The sequence below is a fragment of the Heptranchias perlo genome, chromosome 13, assembly GCF_035084215.1.
Source record: "Heptranchias perlo isolate sHepPer1 chromosome 13, sHepPer1.hap1, whole genome shotgun sequence".
Lineage (NCBI taxonomy): Eukaryota > Metazoa > Chordata > Chondrichthyes > Hexanchiformes > Hexanchidae > Heptranchias > Heptranchias perlo.
In genome coordinates, this window is record NC_090337.1 from 27,722,680 (window position 1) to 27,744,278 (window position 21,599).

The 21,599-nt window shown below is 40.4% G+C and overlaps 1 protein-coding gene across 1 annotated transcript in view; it reads right to left on the reverse strand.

Moving 5' to 3' along the window:
* The window catches only part of mcf2l2 (MCF.2 cell line derived transforming sequence-like 2), a 275,749-nt gene that overhangs the window by 157,931 nt on the left and 96,219 nt on the right, over positions 1–21,599 (reverse strand). The window contains exons 10-13 of the mRNA XM_067995223.1: positions 16,860–16,979; positions 13,162–13,353; positions 12,876–13,067; positions 7,767–7,944 (exon numbers count right to left, since the gene is read on the reverse strand). Coding sequence (XP_067851324.1) covers positions 7,767–7,944; positions 12,876–13,067; positions 13,162–13,353; positions 16,860–16,979 — 682 coding nt within the window. The remainder of the gene's footprint in view (positions 1–7,766; positions 7,945–12,875; positions 13,068–13,161; positions 13,354–16,859; positions 16,980–21,599) is intronic.

The following is a 21,599-nucleotide window of genomic DNA, read 5'->3' on the forward strand; positions in this document are numbered from 1 at the left end:
TTATGCCAAATATGTTTTAATCTTACACTGGAACATAATGGGTGTAAATAATGAACTTAAAGACCACTGCTTTTTAATGCACATTACTGCACATTGTATCTTATTTTACAGCAGCCAGAACATAGCACTCCACTAAACTTTTCTGAAATTACATAGTCTACAGCACAGAAACAGGCCATTCAACCCAACTGGTCTATGCAGGGGTGGATGCTCCTCATGAGCCTTCTCCCTCATGTTTATCTAGCTTCCCCTTAAATGCATCTATGCTATTTGCCTCAACTACTCCTTGTGGTTGCATGTTCCACATCCTGAATTCCCTATTGGATTTATTAGTGATGGCCTTGTATTGATGATCTCTAGTTTTGGACTCCTCCCATAAGTGGAAACATTTTCTCTGTCTACCCTCTCAAACCCTTTCATTATCTTAAAGACCTCTATCATAAAACCCTTCACCCTTCTCTTTTCTAGAGAAAAGAGCCCCAGCCTGTTCAGCCTTTTCTCACAGTTCCGGTATCATCCTTGTGAATCTTTTTTTGCATCTTCTCCAATGCCTTGATACCCTTTTTATAATATGGAGACCAGAACTCTGCACAGTCCTCCAAGTATGATCTGGTAAATTGCTTCAGAGAAAGGTGTCTATAAACTCAGTCAGCAGATTTGTCATGAGCCTTCAGCTATTTCACTGTTACCTTTAACATTTTTTTTATTTGTTCAGGGGATGTGGGCGTCGCTGGCGAGGCAGGCATTTATTGCCCATTCCTAATTGCCCTTGAGAAGGTGGTGGTGAGACGCCGCCTTGAACCGCTGCAATCCGTGTGGTGAAGGTTCTCCCACAGTGCTGTTAGGAAGGGAGTTCCAGGATTTTGACCCAGCGACGATGAAGGAACGGCGATATATTTCCAAGTCGGGATGGTGTGTGACTTAGAGGGGAACATGCAGGTGGTGGTGTTCCCATGTAGCTGCTGCTCTTGTCCTTCTAGGTGGCAGAGGTCGTGGGTTTGGGAGGTGCTGTCGAAGAAGCCTTGGCAAGTTGCTGCAGTGCATCCTGTGGATGGTACACACTGCAGCCACGGTGCGCTGGTGGTGAAGGGAGTGAATGTTTAGGGTGGTGGATGGGGTGCCAATCAAGCGGGCTGCTTTGTCCTGGATGGTATCGAGCTTCTTGAGTGTTGTTGGAGCTGCACTCATCCAGGCAGGTGGAGAGTATTCCAACACACTCCTGACTTGTGCCTTGTAGATGGTGGAAAGGCTTTAGGGAGTCAGGAGGTGAGTCACTCGCCGCAGAATACCCAGCCTCTGACCTGCTCTTGTAGCCACAGTATTTATATGGCTGGTCCAGTTAAGTTTCTGGTCAATGGTGACCCCCAGGATGTTGATGGGGGATTTGGCGATGGTAATGCTGTTGAATGTCAAGGGGAGGTGGTGAGATTCTCTTGTCGGAGATGGTCATTGCCTGGCACTTGTCTGGTGCGAATGTTACTTGCCACTTATCAGCCCAAGCCTGGATGTTGTCCAGGTCTTCCTGCATGCAGGCACTGAAGGCTTCTTCATTATCTGAGGGGTTGCGAATGGAACTGAACACTGTGCAATCATCAGCGAACATCCCCATTTCTGACCTTATGATGACGGGAGGGTCATTGATGAAGCAGCTGAAGATGGTTGGGCCTAGGACACAGCCCTGAGGAACTCCTGCAGCAATGCCCTGGGGCTGAGATGATTGGCCTCCAACAACCACCACCATCTTCCTTTGTGCTAGGTATCTAGCCACTGGAGAGTTTTCCCCCTGATTCCCATTGACTTCAATTTTACTAGGGCTCCTTGGTGCCACACTCGGTCAAATGCTGCCTTGATGTCAAGGGCAGTCACTCTCACCTCACCTCTGGAATTCAGCTCTTTTGTCCATGTTTGGACCAAGGCTGTAATGAGGTTTGGAGCCGAGTGGTCCTGGCGGAACCCAAACTGAGCAGTGAGTAAGTGCCGCTTGATAGCACTGTCGACGACACCTTCCATCACTTTGCTGATGATTGAGAGTAGACTGATGGGGCGGTAATTGGCCGGATTGGATTTGTCCTGCTTTTTGTGGACAGGACATACCTGGGCAATTTTCCACATTGTCGGGTAGATGCCAGTGTTGTAGCTGTACTGGAACACAGCTAGTCCTGGAGCACAAGTCTTCAGCACTACAGCCGGGATGTTGTCGGGGCCCATAGCCTTTGCTGTATCCAGTGCACTTAGCCATTTCTTGATATCACGTGGAGTGAATCGAATTGGCTGAAGACCGGCTTTTGTGATGGTGGGGATATCGGGAGGAGGCCGAGATGGATCATCCACTCGGCACTTCTGGCTGAAGATGGTTGCAAACGCTTCCGCCTTGTCTTTTGCACTCACGTGCTGGACTCTGCCATAATTGAGGATGGGGATGTTTGCAGAGCCTCCTCCTCACATACATTGTACATAGTAACCGTTTCAGGCAAGAGATTACCATTGGTCCATCTAGCCCATCTTTCCTGTGGTGCATTTCTAGTAACGTTGAATCCCATTTGTTGACAAGAGCCTGTCTAGTTTCATGTTGAAACCCATTAAGGTTTCTTTTCCACCACCTGTGCTGATAATTTGTTCCATATACTTAACACCCTTTTGGTTTTATTTTTTAAAAAATTCTCCTGCATCTCCTGGTTTTATTGTCTTATAATTTGTTAATATTAACTCTTCTGCTTAAATTCTGTACACAACACTTCTATCATTATCCCCTCTCTTTTTTCAAGAGAGAAAAGACTCTGGGCAGTCAATCTTTCCTCGTACATCACTCTCTAGTTCTGGGATCAACTGTGTCGCCCTTCTCTGAACCCCTCCAATAACTGAATATACCTTTTGAAATAGGGAGACCAAATTGCATGCAGTACTCCAGATGTAGTCTCACGCGGGCCAAATACAATTTTAAAAAGACCTCTCTGGATGTATGTATGATGTGGAGATGCCGGTGAACTCACTCACCTGACGAAGGAGATAATCTCCGAAAGCTTGTGTTTTTCAAATAAAACTGTTGGACTATAACCTGGTGTAAGATTCCTTACATTGGATCTATGTATTGTGCCTTTTCCTATGCAACCCAATATTCCATTTGCTTTTTAACAGCCCGAGAATACTGTGCTGATGGTTTTAGTGACCTGTCCACTAAAATGCAAGATCTTTCGCTTGTTCTGATACCTCAAGTACATTCCCATTTAGCACATAATCCACACGAATCTTCCCTCTGCCAAATCTCTCAACCTTGCATTTCCCTGTGTTGAAGTGGATCTGCCGTTTCTCTGTTAACAGATTAAGCTTGCCAAGATAATTTTGAATTTGTGCCACTGCTCTCAATTTTTAAAAACAGTGGTCCCAATACTAGATCTTGTGGCACTCCCCTGCTAACTGGCTTTCAACCAGATACCTGCCCATGCACTACTACTCGTTGTCTACCAAAGTAATTAATTTTATTACATTCCCATCTATCCTATGGGCTTGAACCTTATGTGGGAAAGTGTCAAATGCCTTCCTGAAATCCAGGTCGATAACATCCGCTTTCTCCCTTACTAGATCTGTCATCTCAAGGAAATCAAATAAATTAGTTGAAGCATGACATCCCATTCCTAAAACCATGCCGACTGTCTCTTTCTCTGATTAGCTCATGACCCTCAAGGTGCTCCCTTATATTATCCCTCATAATACGTTCAAACATGTTCCCCAGTGAAAGTAAGGTTTACAGGACTATCATTTAATGGTTCCATCCCTTGGTTCTTTTTAAGGTGGGAATCATAGTTGCTATTTTTCAATCCTCTGGGATTTAGCCTGAGTCCATTGAACACTTGTAAAATATCCACAAGAGGACTCGCAATCATTTGAGCCAATTTCTTCAGAATCATGATGAAAGTTCAACAATCTTTGCAATATATCCTCTCTTGATTTTTTGAGAACATTTCTCAGTCTATGTTCACCTTTTAAATTATTCCCCCAATTCTGGCATTTCCCCCTGCCACTTATTTCTGAAGACTGTTGGAAAACTAACAGGTAAGTACTACAGCAATTGCTCTGTCATTTTCAAATAAAACTGTTGGACTGGTGTTGTAAGATTCCTTACATCTGTCATCAGACACCACTTCCCCATTGTCATTTTTAGTGGGCCACTCCTACTTTGCACCTTTTTGTTTACTCCCGACATACTTGAAGGATGCTTTACTGTACTGCTTTATGTTTCCAGCTACGTCACCTTCATGATCCCTCTTTGCATGCGTCATCAGTTACTTGGCATTGCTCAGCCTATCTTTATGGATCTCCATCCTGTTTCTTTCCAGAACATTTAAAAATTGTGTATGCTTTCTCTTACAATCTACTGCCTTTCAGAAGTTTGTTGGTGAACCAAATTGGTCTTACTCTTTTATTCTGTCTCTGACCTATCTCGGGGATAAATCCCTTTTGCATCTTTAACACTATCCCTTTGAAATTATTCCACTTTTGGGGAGGGAGGGGCTGTGAGGTGAAATTGTAATGACTTCAATGTTTATTTTAAAAACTGTTGCATAGGGAAGGAATAGTTTGCAGTATTTTTGATGCCCTTCTAAAGCAAGCTTGCACAAATAAGTAAGTTGGCCTGAGACCGGGATTGTTTTCATGCATGTGCTAGGTGCTGGCTCAAGATAAGCACTGAGTGGGTTACCTACCCATACTCAGCTGAAGAATTTAACAAGGCCCAGGGGCCATTGGAGGGAGGAATATTAATGTTGCTGAGCCAGCACCTAACACAAGCATGAGGAAAACGCTCAGCAGGTCAGGCAGTATCTTGCAAGCTTTCCCCTCACCTAAGGGCAAAAGTGAAAAGAATATCAGACACAGTGCAAACTGACATATCAGTTGTATCTACATCAGGTTAGGCAGCTTCTGTGGAGAGAACAGAGAAATCATTCTGGGTATGGACCCTTCCTCAGAACTGCAAGATATTACAGATGAATAGCATTTAAAAAGGAACAGAACAGAGGGAAGGGAAGAAAAGAACAACACAATCACCCACACAGGAAAAGAAATAAAATGACCTGTGAAGTGCTTAAGTAGAGAACAGGCACTGGTTAAATGGCAGAAGTGATATTGGATGGAGATAATAGAGGCATAATGAGAGAAATCAAAGAAATAAAGACATATACGAGACACAGTATAGCTAAATGAAGTGGGAACAGGCAGGCAGAGAGGAAAGCATGAAAAACTGGTAAAGCAGAGCAGATGCCACTAGCCTGAGAAACCTGGTGAAAGCAAAAAGCAGATTGACACACATTCACATTGGACTTTGAACTGATTAATAGGTGAAATGTGGAAAGCATATATTAATTAGATTCATGCATTTTTAAAAAATAATTAAGCTATTGAACGAATGAACAGTTCAATAACTTTTTTTATTCAGCTTCTTGCATTCTTCTATCGGCATTGATTTTACCATAACACTGACAACTAGTATAGGACTGCTATTTCAGATGCAGGAAAAATTAAGCCCTAGAACATACATATCTCATCCAAGTACAGATTTCTACTTTGAACTAGTAAGTAAAATCTCCTGATGCATTGGAAGAATTAAAATATCCCCAATTGTTCAGCATCAGAAAAATCTGTATTGGTTGCATACTAGAGTTTGGAAAATTGAAGTAAATGGCTATCAACAAAATAACTATTTCTAATCTAACTGTTTTTGACTGCCATGTAACCCAACCTTCAACATCGTGTAAACTCAGGACAGTGTGAAGAGAAGCTATTATCTACTGTCATGGATAATAATCACTTTGTTTAATCTGATAGCTGTGTGAAGAAAAAAACGGAATCATCTGTGAACACCTGTTCTAGTATGTTAATTTTATGTCATTGAAATAGTTTAAAGGTTTAATTCTGCATGTGCTTACAAAAAGATAAGATTTGCACTTTGTAATTGGTAGTAAGAATGCATTCATTCCCTCCTTTCTATGCAGCTGTTGGAACTGCCTAAGTTGTCTGCAGTAAATTACTGTTGGATGGTGTTATTTTGCCCTCTTTGTAATTTGGTTGTGATGCCCAGGAATGAGAAAATTATCAGTAGCTTTTACTTCCCTTTTTATGAATACTAGGAGAAAAGCAGTCCTTAACATTTTACTTGGGGCAAGATTATCCTGAAGGTAAGAATTAACCCTCCAGAATTTGGTACTGCCCACAATGCTAATTGTCTCATAGTTTTGACTTAATCTTCTAGTCTGCCCAATCATGTCAACACTTATATTAAAAATGTAAGAAAATATGGAACAAAAACAGGCCATTTGACCCAAGCCCATTCCCTTCCACATGTACAACCTATGCTATGATGGACCTGTGTACCTCATTAATTTCATCTTTTGAGGGAAGGTTCTGCATAAATACTACCTGATCCCTCAGAAATAATCAACCTGAACTCTGGTGTGCTACCCTGCATAGGTGACTGACAACATTACCTCCTCTTCTCTACTTTCTCTTCTCCCCTCCCCCCGCCCCCCCCTCCCAATAATTATCACATTCCCACATTCCACTAGAATAGCCAACCATCTTGGTCTATGTTTATACCCTTCGATCTTATTCCTAACTTAAACATGATTTCCACTGGTTGCTATACGTGGCATGTACAGTGGTGGCATTGCAAATAAATGCAGGAAAAATTCCTCTGGTTGGTATTTCTAGAAAAATCTCTAGAAATCCAGACATGGTGACATTTCTGGAGCTTGTGGCTCATGGGGTGTGGTGTGGAGATGTGTAGATAATGTAAGCATGCTATAAATTTGGACTGCAATATAAACTAGACAACACAAGTCTGATGAGGGGGCCAATTTATGCCTGTTTATTTTAATACAGAACTCAGGATAAGAATGGATTGCATTAACATTTGTGTGCTCACTTAGGTATAATAGACTTTCGTTTTCATTAGGGATATGGGAAAGAAAGGGAGAAACATAATAGGACCTTGACCAGGATAGCTAAAAAGCAAGTGCATTAGAATTAGCAAGGAGATTATAGAAAGGCACATTACATCTAACTGCAAGAAGAATCCAAAGAAGCTTTTTAAGCTATGTTTGCAGTTGCTGTCTGAAAGATCAGGTAAGTCTTTCAGTAGATTATATAGGAAATTGTACTAGAGTGAAATACTGAAAGAGAAGGTCTGACATACTAATGTCTCAGTGCTCAAAAATAACTGGTGGCAATCCCCCACTTCAGCAAAGATTATGCAATATTGTTTTTGCACATTGGACAAGCATGTATACTATGTATTAAACATTAAACTTGTACCAGCATTCATTATAAAGATAAAATTTAGTCCAAAATATGACAGTTCATGGATGCTATGGTACAGTTGAAGACTAACTTAATCCCTATAGTGCAGATAAAGTTTTTAAAAAATTCTTGTAGTTTACAATAAAAAGATGTCCTTTTGGCGAGGTCACTGAGTTACAAAATAACTGGGTATTCATTATTTCACATTAGCATTACATGAGGACAGAAAAGCAACGTAGCTTGAAATAAAAAGAACTGCTTATTTCCTGGAAAATAATCTTGTGTTGAATACAGATGATGTGATGCCTGTAGGATATAAGTGAGACCAGTTATTTCACTTACGTTTCATTTCTCAATGGTGTAGTGAGGGTCTGATAAAATAAACCTTCAGTTCATCCTATTTTGAACTCTACCTGACTATACCACAATCACTGCAAAATTTTCTGAGGAATGAAAAAGGGTTTTCTGCTACTTACTGAGGACAGGTGCTCTGGTTTGTTTTGGCGAGGAGCGTTTCGGAGATGATTCCGGACGTGGGGCAACAGGTTGAACTGGACGAGTCTGTTTGGCTGCTAACTTCTTTAAACTAGCTTGACGCTTTTCAAACATTTCTTGGACATTTTCAAGCTTCTGAAGAATTGTCTGTACATTGGTCTGGAAAAGAAATAAATGCAATTTTAAAGCATTTTTTTTGCTTTTTGCCACAAATTTTCTGCCCTCCACACCTTGGTTGCTTTTCTCCCCGTCCTCTATGATTTCAATCCCCTTTGCTGTCTTTCCTCAGAATTCACTGCTCTCCTGTCTTCCCTAAACCACCTCCTCCATCTTCACTCCCAATTGACCCTTGCCATCTTCCATAACCTCTCAACTCCAGTGCTCTCAATCACCAAAAACAGCATCTCAGCTCACTTACATATATCCTTCACCACCCTCTTTCAACCCTATTAACTTCTGCATCCGCCCCGCTTTCTTCCCTCTGCCCCCACGTTGCTTATAACCACAAATCTAACTACCAACTCCTTAGCTTCTGGCCCTCCATTTGCCATAGCACCACTGCAGCTGTTGATTTGCTGAACCACTTCCTCACTTCCATCTTTCATATCCCCAGTAAAAACTTCACTGCCTGCTATTTGGTGGTTTCTCTTGTTACAGCCTCTATATTTGCTTTAAGTCCAAGGGGCACAAACTTGAGAATACCTGGTGCACAACTGGCAAAACCATCCTTTGCCAGATGTAGCTGGACCATATCGAGCTTGACTGGGCCTTGCTTTTCTCTGCCAATACTCTAGAATCACATTGGAGGGCATTCGTGCCATTTCTCCAGGGTTTCCACTGACCTTCCGCTAAAGTCACAACGGGAGATTGGAACAGCTCCCTTGGAAATTCCAGGTGTATCTTTTCAACTGCCCCGTTACTTCCTTTCCCTTCTGATTGTCCACCAAGCTAAATCTACCCCAAGATTACCCCTCAGCTAGATGAGTACGGGTAAATAAGCTGGCCACCTTGAGTTCTATGAAAAACCCAACGTCTCCTGAGCTCAGGGTATAGAATCCAGAGAAGACCCTCTAGCTGTCAGAAGGCTACCCAGCTGTCAGAAAACTCAAAACGGCCACGCCGCCAACTTAATTACTAACTATGCCCAGAGATCAAATGGGATAATATTGCTTTAATCTTATTACTGTCTTCTAATATTGGGTACTTTTACATGTTTGATTTGACTATTAATAAATGAGACATTGATTACCATTTGCTGTCATGTCCGAATCTGTTACACACTGGGAGGACCAAGGGCAATGTAATTGGTCCATGCCCTCGCTATCAATTCCATCCTTCTCCATAACCATTATCTCCGGCTGATCCAAACTGTTCACAATATCGGCATCCTGTTCAACCCCAAGCTGCTTTTCTAGCCCCATAAAGTCTCCCTACCTCAGCCTAAGGTCACCAGCTCTGGTTAGACATATTCCTGCAGGCTTCATCACTTGACCTCCCACCTCCAACCACCCCACCCAGTCCAACAGCCTTTTCTCCCCTCTCGAATATTGTTATAACTAATAAACAAATGCGTTCAAAGAAAATGAAAAAAGTGTTTTTAATGCCGCTGTGATTTTTCTCCCAGGTTGTTCGCAGCAGTTTGCTGGAAATTAATCTTTATCCCAGAGTCTCCAGGAATTAATCCTGGAGGGTTGGCAACCCTACCTCAGATTATGCTGCTGAAACCCTCATTCATGCCTTTGTCACGTCTTTTGGCCAGCCTCTCATTCTACAGAATCTAACCTTCAGTTCATCCAAAACTCTTCTGCTTGTATCGTATATCACACCACGTCGCACTCCCATCACCATTGTCCTCACTGCCCTACACTGGCTCGTAGTCCCCCAAAATCTCAAACTTAACATTCTCATCCTTGTGCTTAAATCCCTCCCCTAACCTTCCTCCGCCCTGTCTTTGTAACATTCTCCAGCACTTTAAAACCCCTGCCCCTCTCCCCAACTCTGTTTCTCTAACTCCAGTCTTTTGTGTACACCACCACTATCTTCACCTAAAATTGATAACTATGCTTTCAGCCACCTAGACCCCATGTTCTGGAATTCTCTCTTCCACTCCACCCACACATCTCATTTAAGACCTTCTAAGTTTATGGTTATCCCTCCTACTTTTTCTTTCTTTGGCTCAGGGTCCATATAAATGTAATTTGCTGGTTTTTACTCCTTGCTCAAGTATTGTGCTTATGGATCTTGAACAAACTCCAGTACCTCATCCAAGTAGCTATTCTTCATGTGTGACACTTAACAATTAATGTTAGCATGCAATTCAGCTGCTGTGTGCATCACAGCTGAACGCTGGGCATTCTATTCTTACCCAACATACATCTAAAGGAGAGGGACCTGGCTCATTTTTCCTTCTTCCTAATCCTTATGGTTTGGATTTTCACTGGATGAATTCATTGGGGAGCTACAGCTTTGAAATCTGAAATGTCTTCTCAGTTGGGAGGCACAGTATGTTGTGTAGATGGGAGCAGGAAGTTACAAAGGGACATAGACAGACTAAGTGAGTGGGCACAACTATGGCAGATGGAGTTCAGTGTGAGGTTATTCACTTTGAATCCAAGAAAGACAAATTGGAATATTTTCTTAATGGTGAGAGACTAGGAGCTGTGGTGGAGCAAAGGGATTTGGGTGTCTATGTGCACATGTACAAAAAGACTAATGGAATATTGGTCTTTATCTCCAGGGGGCTGGAATACAAAAGTGAGGAAGTGAAGCTTCAGTTATACAGAGCCTCATAGCCCTCCACTGAACTCTACAATATGTTTCTGTAATGGAGATCAAAACTGAATACAGTACTCCACGTGGATTCTCACCAGAACCAGACATTGCTTTGACTTAGAAAACACAATCCTTACCTATACAACCCAACATCTTATTTACTTTCTTGACTGTTTATGAATACTGACCCAATGGCTTTAATGACCTATCCACCAAAACACCCAGACCTCTTTCCTGTTGTGTTATCTCAAGCATGTTACTATTTAATATATCATGAAGGGTTTCGATAAAGTAAATAAAGAGAAACTGTTCCCATCGGCGGAGGGGTCAAGAACCAGAGGACACGGATTTAAGATGATTGTCAAAAGAACCAAATGCGACAGGAGAAAAAACTTTTTTACGCAGTGAGTAGTTATGATCTGGAATGTGTGACCTTTCAGGGTGGTGGAAGCAAATTCAATCGTGGCTTTCAAAAAGGAATCGGATAAATACTTGAAGGGGAAAAATTTGCAGGGCTATGGGGAAAAAGCGGGGGAATGGGACTAACTGAATGGCTCTTACAAAGAACCGGCTCGGGCTCAATGGGCCGAATGGCCTCCTTCTGTGCTGTAACCATTCTATGATTTTATAACCCACATTCTTGATTCTTTGTAACTAATCTTATGACTTTAAACTTATCTGTGTTGAATTCTATCTGACACCTCTCTGCCCATTGATGTAGCCTTTTCAAATTATTTTGGATTATCACACATTGATTGGCAACTCCATCAGTACCCTTGGATGGAAATATTCAACCATGTTTATTCTATGCTTTCTTATCCTATCTAACATGCCTTCTTTTGTGATGCTAAGGGTTTCCAGCCTGCTCTCTCCTTTATACTGTTTCCTCATTTTAGGCATCACTTCCCTTCTTTCAGCGGTGAAAACCATCACAAAATAGTGATTTGGTAAGTCTGCCACTTCCCTGTCCACAACCACCACCACTCTTCCATTCTCACATCACTCCCCACTGCCACTGGCAAACAGCCCAACATCCCTCTGCAGCTTTCTCTTGCTCCTGATATATTTAAAGAACACTTTGATATTGGCCTTTATATTTTCCACTATATTCCGCTCATGCTCTCTCTTTGTTCTTCTTGTTAGTTTCTTAGTATTTTTCTGCTTGATTCTGAAGTTATCTCTATCTTCTTCCTTCCCTGTACATTTCCTAATATTATATGCCTTTTCTTTCTCTCTCCCTAATACCTTCTGTGACTTTCTTTGTCATCCACGTAAGTTTTACTCTTTTATTTGCAACTTGTTTCTGGGATAAAGTACATCTGTAATGTGAACAAACGTCCTTAAAGCATTACCATTTCCCTCCAAATCCTTCCTTTTAACTAGTTCTTAACATTTATTTTGTAAGCGTTTCATCCCCTCATAGTCTGCTCTCTTCAAATCGAGTTTCTTAATAGTTTTTATTATCTGTTCTGTCCTCATTTGAGCCTTAAAAGTAGCTCTATGTTCACCAAGCTGGCAGATGTTCCCTTATTTCAATATGGCTCATTACTCCCTTCTCATTAATTAGGAACAAATCCTTCCCAGTTATGGATTTCTTTACCTGCTGCTTGGGAAAATTTTCTTTAAGTACTTCAATAAACCCCCACTCGCATGCAGATTATTCCGATTGTATGTTCAAGTCTATGTCAGGGAGATTAATATCTCCCATGATTACAACTGAGCCTTAGCAGTACATTTTTTCAAATGACCTCCTACAGTAGGACACCCACCTGCCTTTTAATTTTGTGGTGACCAATAACATCTCCTACCCTAACACTACTGTTTTCCCCCTTTCGATCTTCCAGATCAATCCAAAGAAACTCAGTACCAATCTCCACTTATTTCCCTCGAAGTATCAAGCTCAATTACTTCTCTAAGTCACTTCCTCTAGTTATATAACTACAATCACTGTACAAACAATTCAAAGAAAACCAGGATGTTAAGGGTAATGCTGATCCTTTGCAACTGTTCAACTTTCCAAGAATTTTAATGATGATGGTCACTGCTAAAGTGAACTATAAATAACATATATTTTTGCAATGTTAAGTTTACAATAAAACATATAAAATATCCTATAGGTTTGTATTGTATTGGACTTTATATTCTCAAAAATATATAAAAGCTACTAACCTAGATTTATTTACAGACATGTTTAGAAAAAAACACTTAATATTTTCTTTTATGCTAAACTATTTTTTTGTCTGTTCATCAATAGATTGACTCTGGAACACTTAACACCGTGTTTTATATTATTCAACTCAATAATGTTTCTAGTTTACCTTAACTTCTGAAGTAAGGAACAGTTCAAATTGTTTATGGAACTCTTTAGGATTGGTAAGCTTGTGGTCTTTGGCAGTTTCAAGGAACTTCTCAATATCCTGGAGTGCAGCTTCAGCTCCTTCTTGTGATTGGCACTTATCTACTGCTTGAGACGCCAAGAGATAGATCCCTGTTTCACACCACTGCTTGGCCTTAATGGACACAATAAGAGAATTAAAAATAGAATATCAATAAACAGTTACTTGTTTTGTGACTAATTATTGAATATTATAACAGATAAATTACCCGGTCCAGTCGCTTATGGACTTCATGAGATTTTCCAAGTACATCATGTTTTTTCTTCATTTCATTGGTAAAATCATCACATATACGCCTGAGTTCATTACACTTTGGTCGGATGGAGTCAACAGCATAGTGGTTGCTTTGGATAAGTTGGTCTCCATGCAGAGCTAATAATTGTGCCTTTTCTAATGATTCCTGTAAAAAAGATGGAAAGATAATATCATAGTATGTTACAGCAGAGATGGAGGCCATTCGGCCCATCGTGCCTGTGTGGGCTCTTTGAAAAAGCTATCCAATTAGTCCCATTCCTCTGCTCTTTCCCCATAGCCCTGTAATTTGTTTTCCTTCAAGTATTTATCCAATTCCCTTTTGAAAGTTTATTATTGAATCTGTTTCCACTACCCTTTCAAGCAGTGCATTCCAGATCATATCAACACTCTGCGTAAAAAATTTTTCCTCATGTCGCCTCTGGTTCTTTTGCCAATCACCTTAAATCTGTGTCCTCTGGTTACCAACCTCCTGTTTCTCCTTATTTACTCTGTCAAAACCGTTCATGATTTTGAACACCTCTATCAAATCTCCTCTCAACCTTCTTTGCTGTAAGGAAAACAACCCCAGCTTCTCCAGTCTCTCCATATAACTGAAGTCCCTCATTCCTGGTGCCATTCTAGTAAATCTCTTCTGCATCCTCCCTTCCTAAAGTGTGGTGCTCAGAATTTAACACAATACTCCAGCTGAGGCCTAACCAGTGTTATATAAAGGTTTAGCATAACATCCTTGCTTTTGTACTCTATTCCTCTATTAATAAAACCCAGGATCCGATATGCTTTTTTATCAGCCTTCTCAACTTGTCCTTGTCACCTTCAAAGGTTTGTGTACATACACCCCCAGGTCTCTCTGTTCCTGTACCCCCTTTAAAGTTGTACCATTTAGTTTATATTGCCTCTCCTCATTCTTCCTACCAAAATGTATCACTTCACACTTCTGTGTTAAATTTCATCTACCATGTGTCTGCCCATTTCACCAGTCTGTCTGTGTCCTCCTAAAGTCCGTTACTATCTTCCACATTGTTTACTACATTTCCGAGTTTCATGTCATCTGCAAACTTTGAAATTATACCCTCTATACCAAAGGTCCAGGTCATTAATATATATCAAAATGAGCAGTGGTCCTAATACCGACTCCTGGGGAACACCACTGTATACTTCCCTCCAGACTGATAAACAACCGTTCTCTGCTTTCTGTCCCTTAGCCAATTTCGTATCCATGCTGCCACTGTCCCTTTAATCCCATGGGCTTCAATTTTGCTAACAAGTCTATTATGTGGTACTTTATCAAATACCTTTTGAAAGTCCATATACACATCAATTGCACTATCCTCATCAACCCTCTCCATTCCTTCATTAAAGGACTCAATCAAGTTAGTCAAACACAATTTTCCTTTAACAAATCCATGCTGACTTTCATTTATTAGCTCAAACTTTTCCAAATGCCAATTAATTTTGTCCTGGATTATTGTCTCTTAAAGTTTCCCCACCACCAGTGTTAGGTTAACCAGCCTGTAATTGCTGAGTTTATCCCTCTCCCCTTTTTTGAACAAGGGTGTAACATTTGCAATCTTCCAGTCCTCTGACACCAGCCACATATCTAGGGAGGATTGGAAGATAGTGGCCAGAGCCTCTGCAATTTCTACCCTTACATCCCTCAGTACGTCACTGCAACCTTTTAAGTACCTCCTTTATCTATTTTTATCCCATCCAATATCGCTACCATCTCCTCCTTTACTGCTACATTGGCAGACTGATGTGAAGTATTCATTTTGTGCTTCAGCTGTACCCTCTGCCTCCACAAGAATATATCCTTTTTTGTCCCTAGTCGGCCCCACCATCCCTTTGAATCCCCTTTTACTATTTTTTATGTTTATAAAATAATTTTGGGTTCCCTTTTATGTTAGCCGCTAATCTATTCTCATACTTTCTCTTTGCCCCTCTTATTCCCTTTTTAAGATCTCCCCTGCATTTCTGTATTTAGCTTGGTTCTCTACTGTATTATGAACCTTACATTTGTCATAAGCCTCTTTTTTTCTGTTTCATTTTAATCTCTATATCTTTAGTCATCCAGGGAGCTCTAACTTTGGATGTCCTTCCTTTCCCCCTCATGGGAGTGTGTCTACTCTGTAGCTGAACCATCTCCTCCTTGAAGGCCTCCCATTGTTCAATTACTGTTTTGCCTAACAATTTTTGATTCCAATCCACCTGGGCAAGATCCCTTTTTCACTCACTGAAATTAGCCCTCCTCCAGTTTAGTATTTTTACACTTGATTGTTCCTTGTCCTTTTCTATAACTATTCCAAACTTAATGATATTATGATTACTGATTGCCAAATGCTCCCCCAATGAAACATGGTCCACTTGCCTAACTTCATTCCCCAGAACTAGATCCAGCACTGCTTCCTTCCTCATCAAGAAAGTTCTCTTGTATACATTTCAGGAATTCCTCCCTCTCTTTGCCCTTTACAAATGAAATAACAAAGCGATAACATATGAGATGGGCAATTAATTTGTTTGAACAGATCCTTAGTGAATCAAGCCACAGATTATGAACCTAGAAATCCTGTTGCCAATATTAGAGGACAAAAGCTTAACTTGTTTGTAAGAGACTCCTGTGCATGCTAAAATAGAGGACTTCAAGAATATTGCCCCTCAAAAAAATAAGGTATCCTGATATGGTGAAGATTCCTCCTGATATCTTTGGTTTCCCTGCCAATGTAGCCTGTATTTCTAACGTGCGCATTGGTGGAAATCTCTCCTTAGAATATCAAAGGACTGGCTGCATTGTACATTTATTATGGTAAAAGTCATTCAATTTAATTTGCATTTGAAAATATGTTTTTCACAATAACTAAAAAAAGTATTTTCCTTCTAATACTGGGAATCTATATTCATTATACAGAAAGGAAGGATATTTGGGCATCATTTTCTGAAATGCACGGGCAGCGAGTGAGGTTCTCCATCGTCCAGGCCTAATTGGAAAATTGACCTCTTCAATTAAGTACACCAATTGTACTTCTGAAATGTCCAATCCGTTTTTACTTTTTAAATAATCAAATTAGATATTTGAAAGTAATGACGAGGGATGGCTTTGTGCCTTGCCAATGGTACCCTCAGCTATGTGTCCCAATGCAGTATTTGCAAAAAGTCTAATGGCAGCAAATCAGTGCTCTAAAAATTCTGCCTGCTTCTAACTGCTCAAGACTATGAGTTTTGTTCCAAAGTGTAAAACTGAATATGTTTTTAGTTGAAAGGAAGTGCAAATCTGGGAAGTTTATTAAATGTACACGAAAGCACTACTGGTCTTTTATACAGGATCACTAAGTACCATTGTTTGTCACTATGTTTTTGGCAAGCTTGGGAATATCATAAAGCCTCTAGAAATGAGTTTGGTTAAGCCCATTTGTCAACATGTCATAAGAGATTCTGGACCACTAGCGGAGGCAAGAGGTGATTGGAACATGAAATAAGCATATTTGCAACCTGGAACAAATAGACATCTAAATAATCATTTAGTGGCTTAACAGGTAGTACTGGGGAAGTTGAAATGTCTTGCTCTGTTTAGATATAGGATTACAGGACTTTATAAGAGTAAATGTGGAGGAGGGAGTTCATCTGTTGAGGCCTGAAGGGCATTTTAGTGTCATTTACCTGTGCTTTCTCTTCCTGCAGTTGGAGTTCCTTTAGCAGGTGTTCCACACAGGTTACACTGTCTCCAATGTCAGTGAATGCAGCCTGTGTTTCCATTAGACAATCCAGAATGACTTTCACCTGCAAACAGATAACAAGCAACAACCATAACTTGTTTCTAGCCCTTCATTTTAATTTTGTCATTACACCTAGAAATCTGCAATGAATTTTTGTTTGAATCTCAATAGCATGTGGCATGAGTTTGGATCTCCAAATTTATCTCTGGTTGGATCTTTTTCGATTCAGACAACATATGGTTAGTATTCAGACAACATTATATGGTTAGTTAAGGTAAGTGTACCTCAAGTTTTAGTACAGATACTGTAACTTTAAAATAAAACCTAGAAGTTAGTGAAAAAATCCAAATCTGTACTTAATGCAGATTAAAAGTTGGAAGTGTTGCCACCAATGGTGGAAATGAGAATCCCTACGTGGTCAGTTTTCGGTAAAATATTAAAATGTCTACGTGGCACAGAAGCAGAATGCAAAATGGTTAGAAAGGGTTAATTAGTTAGTAACTGAGATTGGTACAGGTGGCCTGGCCTCCTGCTGGGCCATATGTTTGCGTAGTCAGCAGGTTTGCATGGTCTTATCAATGTAGAGTCTTTGATGTGATTCAAGGACTGGTCTGAATGTCTCCATGTTTATGGCAGATCAATATAGGTAACGAACTTAGCCAAAGTTGAAAGACATTCCAGGTTGGGAGATAAGGAACAGAAGGGACAGGGAAGAACATTCCAAGTTGGAAGGTGAGGAAGTATCCCCTTTGATGTCTAACAGCAGCATGATCAGCACATGGACGATTTATGATTGGCCGGAAATAATGTAACCTCGCATGGCAACCTGTGCCCGGCTTATGATTGGTGTTGACCCTCGTTAAGTATGTTCCAACCCTATTGCTTTGTATAAAAACGTGTGGATTTCTGTATGTTTTTGTTCTTGCTCTGCCAGCATAGAGGGACTCTATCAGGAGTCCAAATCAATGCTGCAGACTAAGAACCCTGCTATTAAAGTTGTGCTGAACTTTAAAATGTATTCGACTTCAGTTCTTACTGAACCAGACTGAGGGGAAAGAATCCGGATCGTCATTTGGTGTCAGAAGTGGGATCTTAACGGTCGTTCACCGAGAGTTCGCGGAGTAAGAGGCGGATTATCTCAGACACGGAGGAAGGAAATGGCGCCCCGATGTAAGTAGTCTTAATTTACTACGTCGGTTTTCCTCCAATCCGTCAGTCTGACGACGAATCGTCCAATCGCTAACACTCGTGTGGCGTCCTTACAAGATTCAGGTCAGTCTGGCGAATACACAGAAATAGCAGGAAGAGGTCAGTGGTCGAATATCACTGGGGGTCAGCTCCGGCTGAGGGTCAGCGTACATACTGAGGGAATAACTTGTAAGCGGTAGGTCAGTGGTTAATATCACTGAGGGTAGTCAGGGTTTAAGTTCCTGGTGATTGGATATAAACAGGAACTATTGATAAAACTTAGATGCCGCCAAAAAGGCTCAGGAATTAATTTGGAAAAATAACAGAGGTACCACAGCCAAAGAACTAATTGCTTTATGGAGACAGTACTGTAAAAAAAAAATGGATAGAATTAAGTGACTAGACAAATGTTTAAAAGACAGAGACCCGAAAAAGAAAGGTTCTGTTGTTTAAGTGTACTGTCCCTTTAAAAAGCCTGTCTTGATCAGTGTTTTTTTGTCGGTGTTGTGGGCCACGCCCCCTTCTTACTGTGTCTTACGTGTTTTCTTCCTTTGTGTAATGTATCTGTCTTGTCGTGTGTTTAATTCTGATACTGCCGAATTAAAATTGGAGTTATTGAGGTTAAGTGACCTATTAAATTCTGGTTCTTATAAAGTGTGGGCATGTTAAATTCCAGACATGGGATCTTCAAAAAATTGGCATTTTGACTGTTTATTTTGTGATTGGCTGGTTTAAAAAGAGGTTAAAAATTAACGGGATAGATTAAAAAAACTATCTGGTATCACTGTGATAGGAAAAGTCGGAAAGTTGGAACAGCTCGGAGCGTTGATTATAATCACATCCACTAAAAGTATGTGAAAAATAGTGTGCAAAAATATAGTATAAAGCAATCCACAAATGTGAGAAGTAAAAAAATCAGTCAAACCTGTGTGAAGTGAAATTTTGAAGGTGGAAACTTAATCTCAAAAGGGAGAAGGATCAAGTTACTCCTACCACAAGAGCAAGTTAATATTAACCCCTTCCATCCCAAGAAGCCAGACTGTCATGCCAAGAGCAGTTCAAACAGATAGAAATGACCCAGTCGGTTGAGAACTGTCTGAGGCTTGCCCAGAACACAGGTGAACATGAGGTAACAATTGGTATAGGTTATATTAGTAAAATTGTCCCAATCACTCGGGAATGCCAAGGGCTACAATTGACTGAGATATAAGTTTTCACGCTACGGTGAAAAATTGATAAGAAAGGAATGTAAAACAAATCATATGAAAAGGAAGCATAGGTTAGACAATTGGAAGTCCATTACTTGAGCTATGTACTGACACAGGGTACTAAACGCCTATCAGTTTTACCCTGCCACAGTATGATAAGGAAGTTTTGACAAGTTCTGGGGCTATTCAATTTTATTTGAAATTAATAGTAGAATACAAGATCTGACCAAAGAGGGGAGACCTTCCCTGACAAATTATATAACTCGCATTGAGAATGCTAAGAAAACTCAACAATTAGATCAACACCTCCTAACTCAAGTGTTAAAACAAAGAGCGACATGGAATGGAGGTGAACATCGTAAAAGGAGATAGGCAAATATGGAGACGTAAAGATCTGTGATAAGTGATATAGCAACTGCCTTTGCCTCCGTTGTTAACACCATTGATTTGACAGCATTAGATCAAAAGGTCAGAGATTTAGGGTCTCGCATTAAAGATATATTAAAAGATAAATGAAAATACAGAGAAGGAATTGTCTGAGGATCAAATGCTGACCATATATTTGCAAAGGATAGCTACAGTGCTAGAAACACATGCCCAAACCATTAATAAATTAATAAAAGAGGAATATAACGTATCTTAGCAGGCGGCTGCTAATGATATCTGCTTAATGTGGTTACATCTTGAAAACACAGAGATTAGGACTTGGAGTTAGAAATTCCAGTCTGCAGCCCTGCGTACATCTGTATGTGGGGGAGAGAGTGTTTATTTCAGACAGGCTGCGTGCTTCAGAGAGAGAGCGAGAGTGGAACTAGGCAATTTCTCTCCTGTTTTGTTTTCTAAATTTGTTTTGGGTATAGGGATTATTCCTTTGGATAAATAAATAATAAATGAAGATTTGACAAATTAATCACTTGGGCTCTCAAGAAGAGCTGCAATGGATTTTCTGTGTTTCTTTTAAAACAGGTGACCCTGGGTTTTTTTTGGGACCACGTGAGTGTTGATGGTGCAGGATTACCAAGAGTAGTTACAAAGTTACGGTGCAACCTTTGCTGGAGAAATTTGGTGCAGGAAACGATCCAGTGGTGTTAAAGATTTAAGACTTTAGCTGCAGACATCAGCGGATACCAAATGTCACAGTGTGGTGATATCAACCTGATTCTCTTCTTTTGAAAACATTTTGATTTGTTTTGTTTTAACCTATTTGTTGTCTTCCGAGACAGAGTGCTCGAGGTGGGGAGATATGGGAATTTCTCTAAAGTCATTGAGTTGGGCATGATAAAAAAATCAATCTGGCATAAATATACAATCTAGTGGAAGTCAGGAAAGTGTAGTTGAGAATAGTAAATTGATAGCTTTCTCGTGGAGATATTTGTGTCCTTGCCAATAATGAATAATGAGAAAACTACACTCAATAGCCTGGCCACTACCCTGACATCGGGACCATGCAGGGGGAGATAAGCACTCTAGACACCCCTGATCTTTTTGATAAGATAACCTGAAAACCTAAGAATGGCTACAGTGGACATAAAAGATACAAATGTATGTTGCCATCATCTGAAACGGAGATCAGGATGAAGAACATGATTACAAAGGCCTATGGCCTGGTGAGCTATTGCAACCACTCCTTAAACAAACCAGTTGCTTTTACAGGACTGAATCCTACAGGACATATGATGTGTGCCATGGAAAATGTTCGGAAATACCATGAGAATGAAGAGACTGGCCAGCAGAAAGTTAATATCCAAGAACACTAAGCTCATTCCTATGAGATGCTGCTAGTATGCGGAGATACATGAAGAAGATACATTGAAGAATGAGTCTCAGACAGGCTCAGTTACTTGACAACAGCACAACAGGAAAATGGTTAATGTGGTCCAGGCGAGTGAGAAATCCTTTTAAACAAGGCACTGACACATGGTCCATAGAGAAACCAACTAATTAATGAAACAGTCAGGAAACACTGGTATCAATCAAAAGGACTGAAATTAAAGTAAAGAGGGACACAGTAATTTGTATTTCCAAAATTCAGGGTTAGGTTCCCATCAGTTAACAATAAAATTGGGCGAAACAATATTTAGAAGATATCCGCACGATGGATACAAAATTACAAGATTATGAGGGGCCCAGATAAAGTAGACAGGAAGTACCTGTTTCCCCTAGCAGAGGGTTCAAGAACTAGAAGATGTAGATTTAAGCTGATTGGCTGGAACAAAATTAAAGGGATGTGTTACTAGACATGCTGTCACTGTGTGTCCACATAGTGTTGGACACAGCCCAGAAGCACA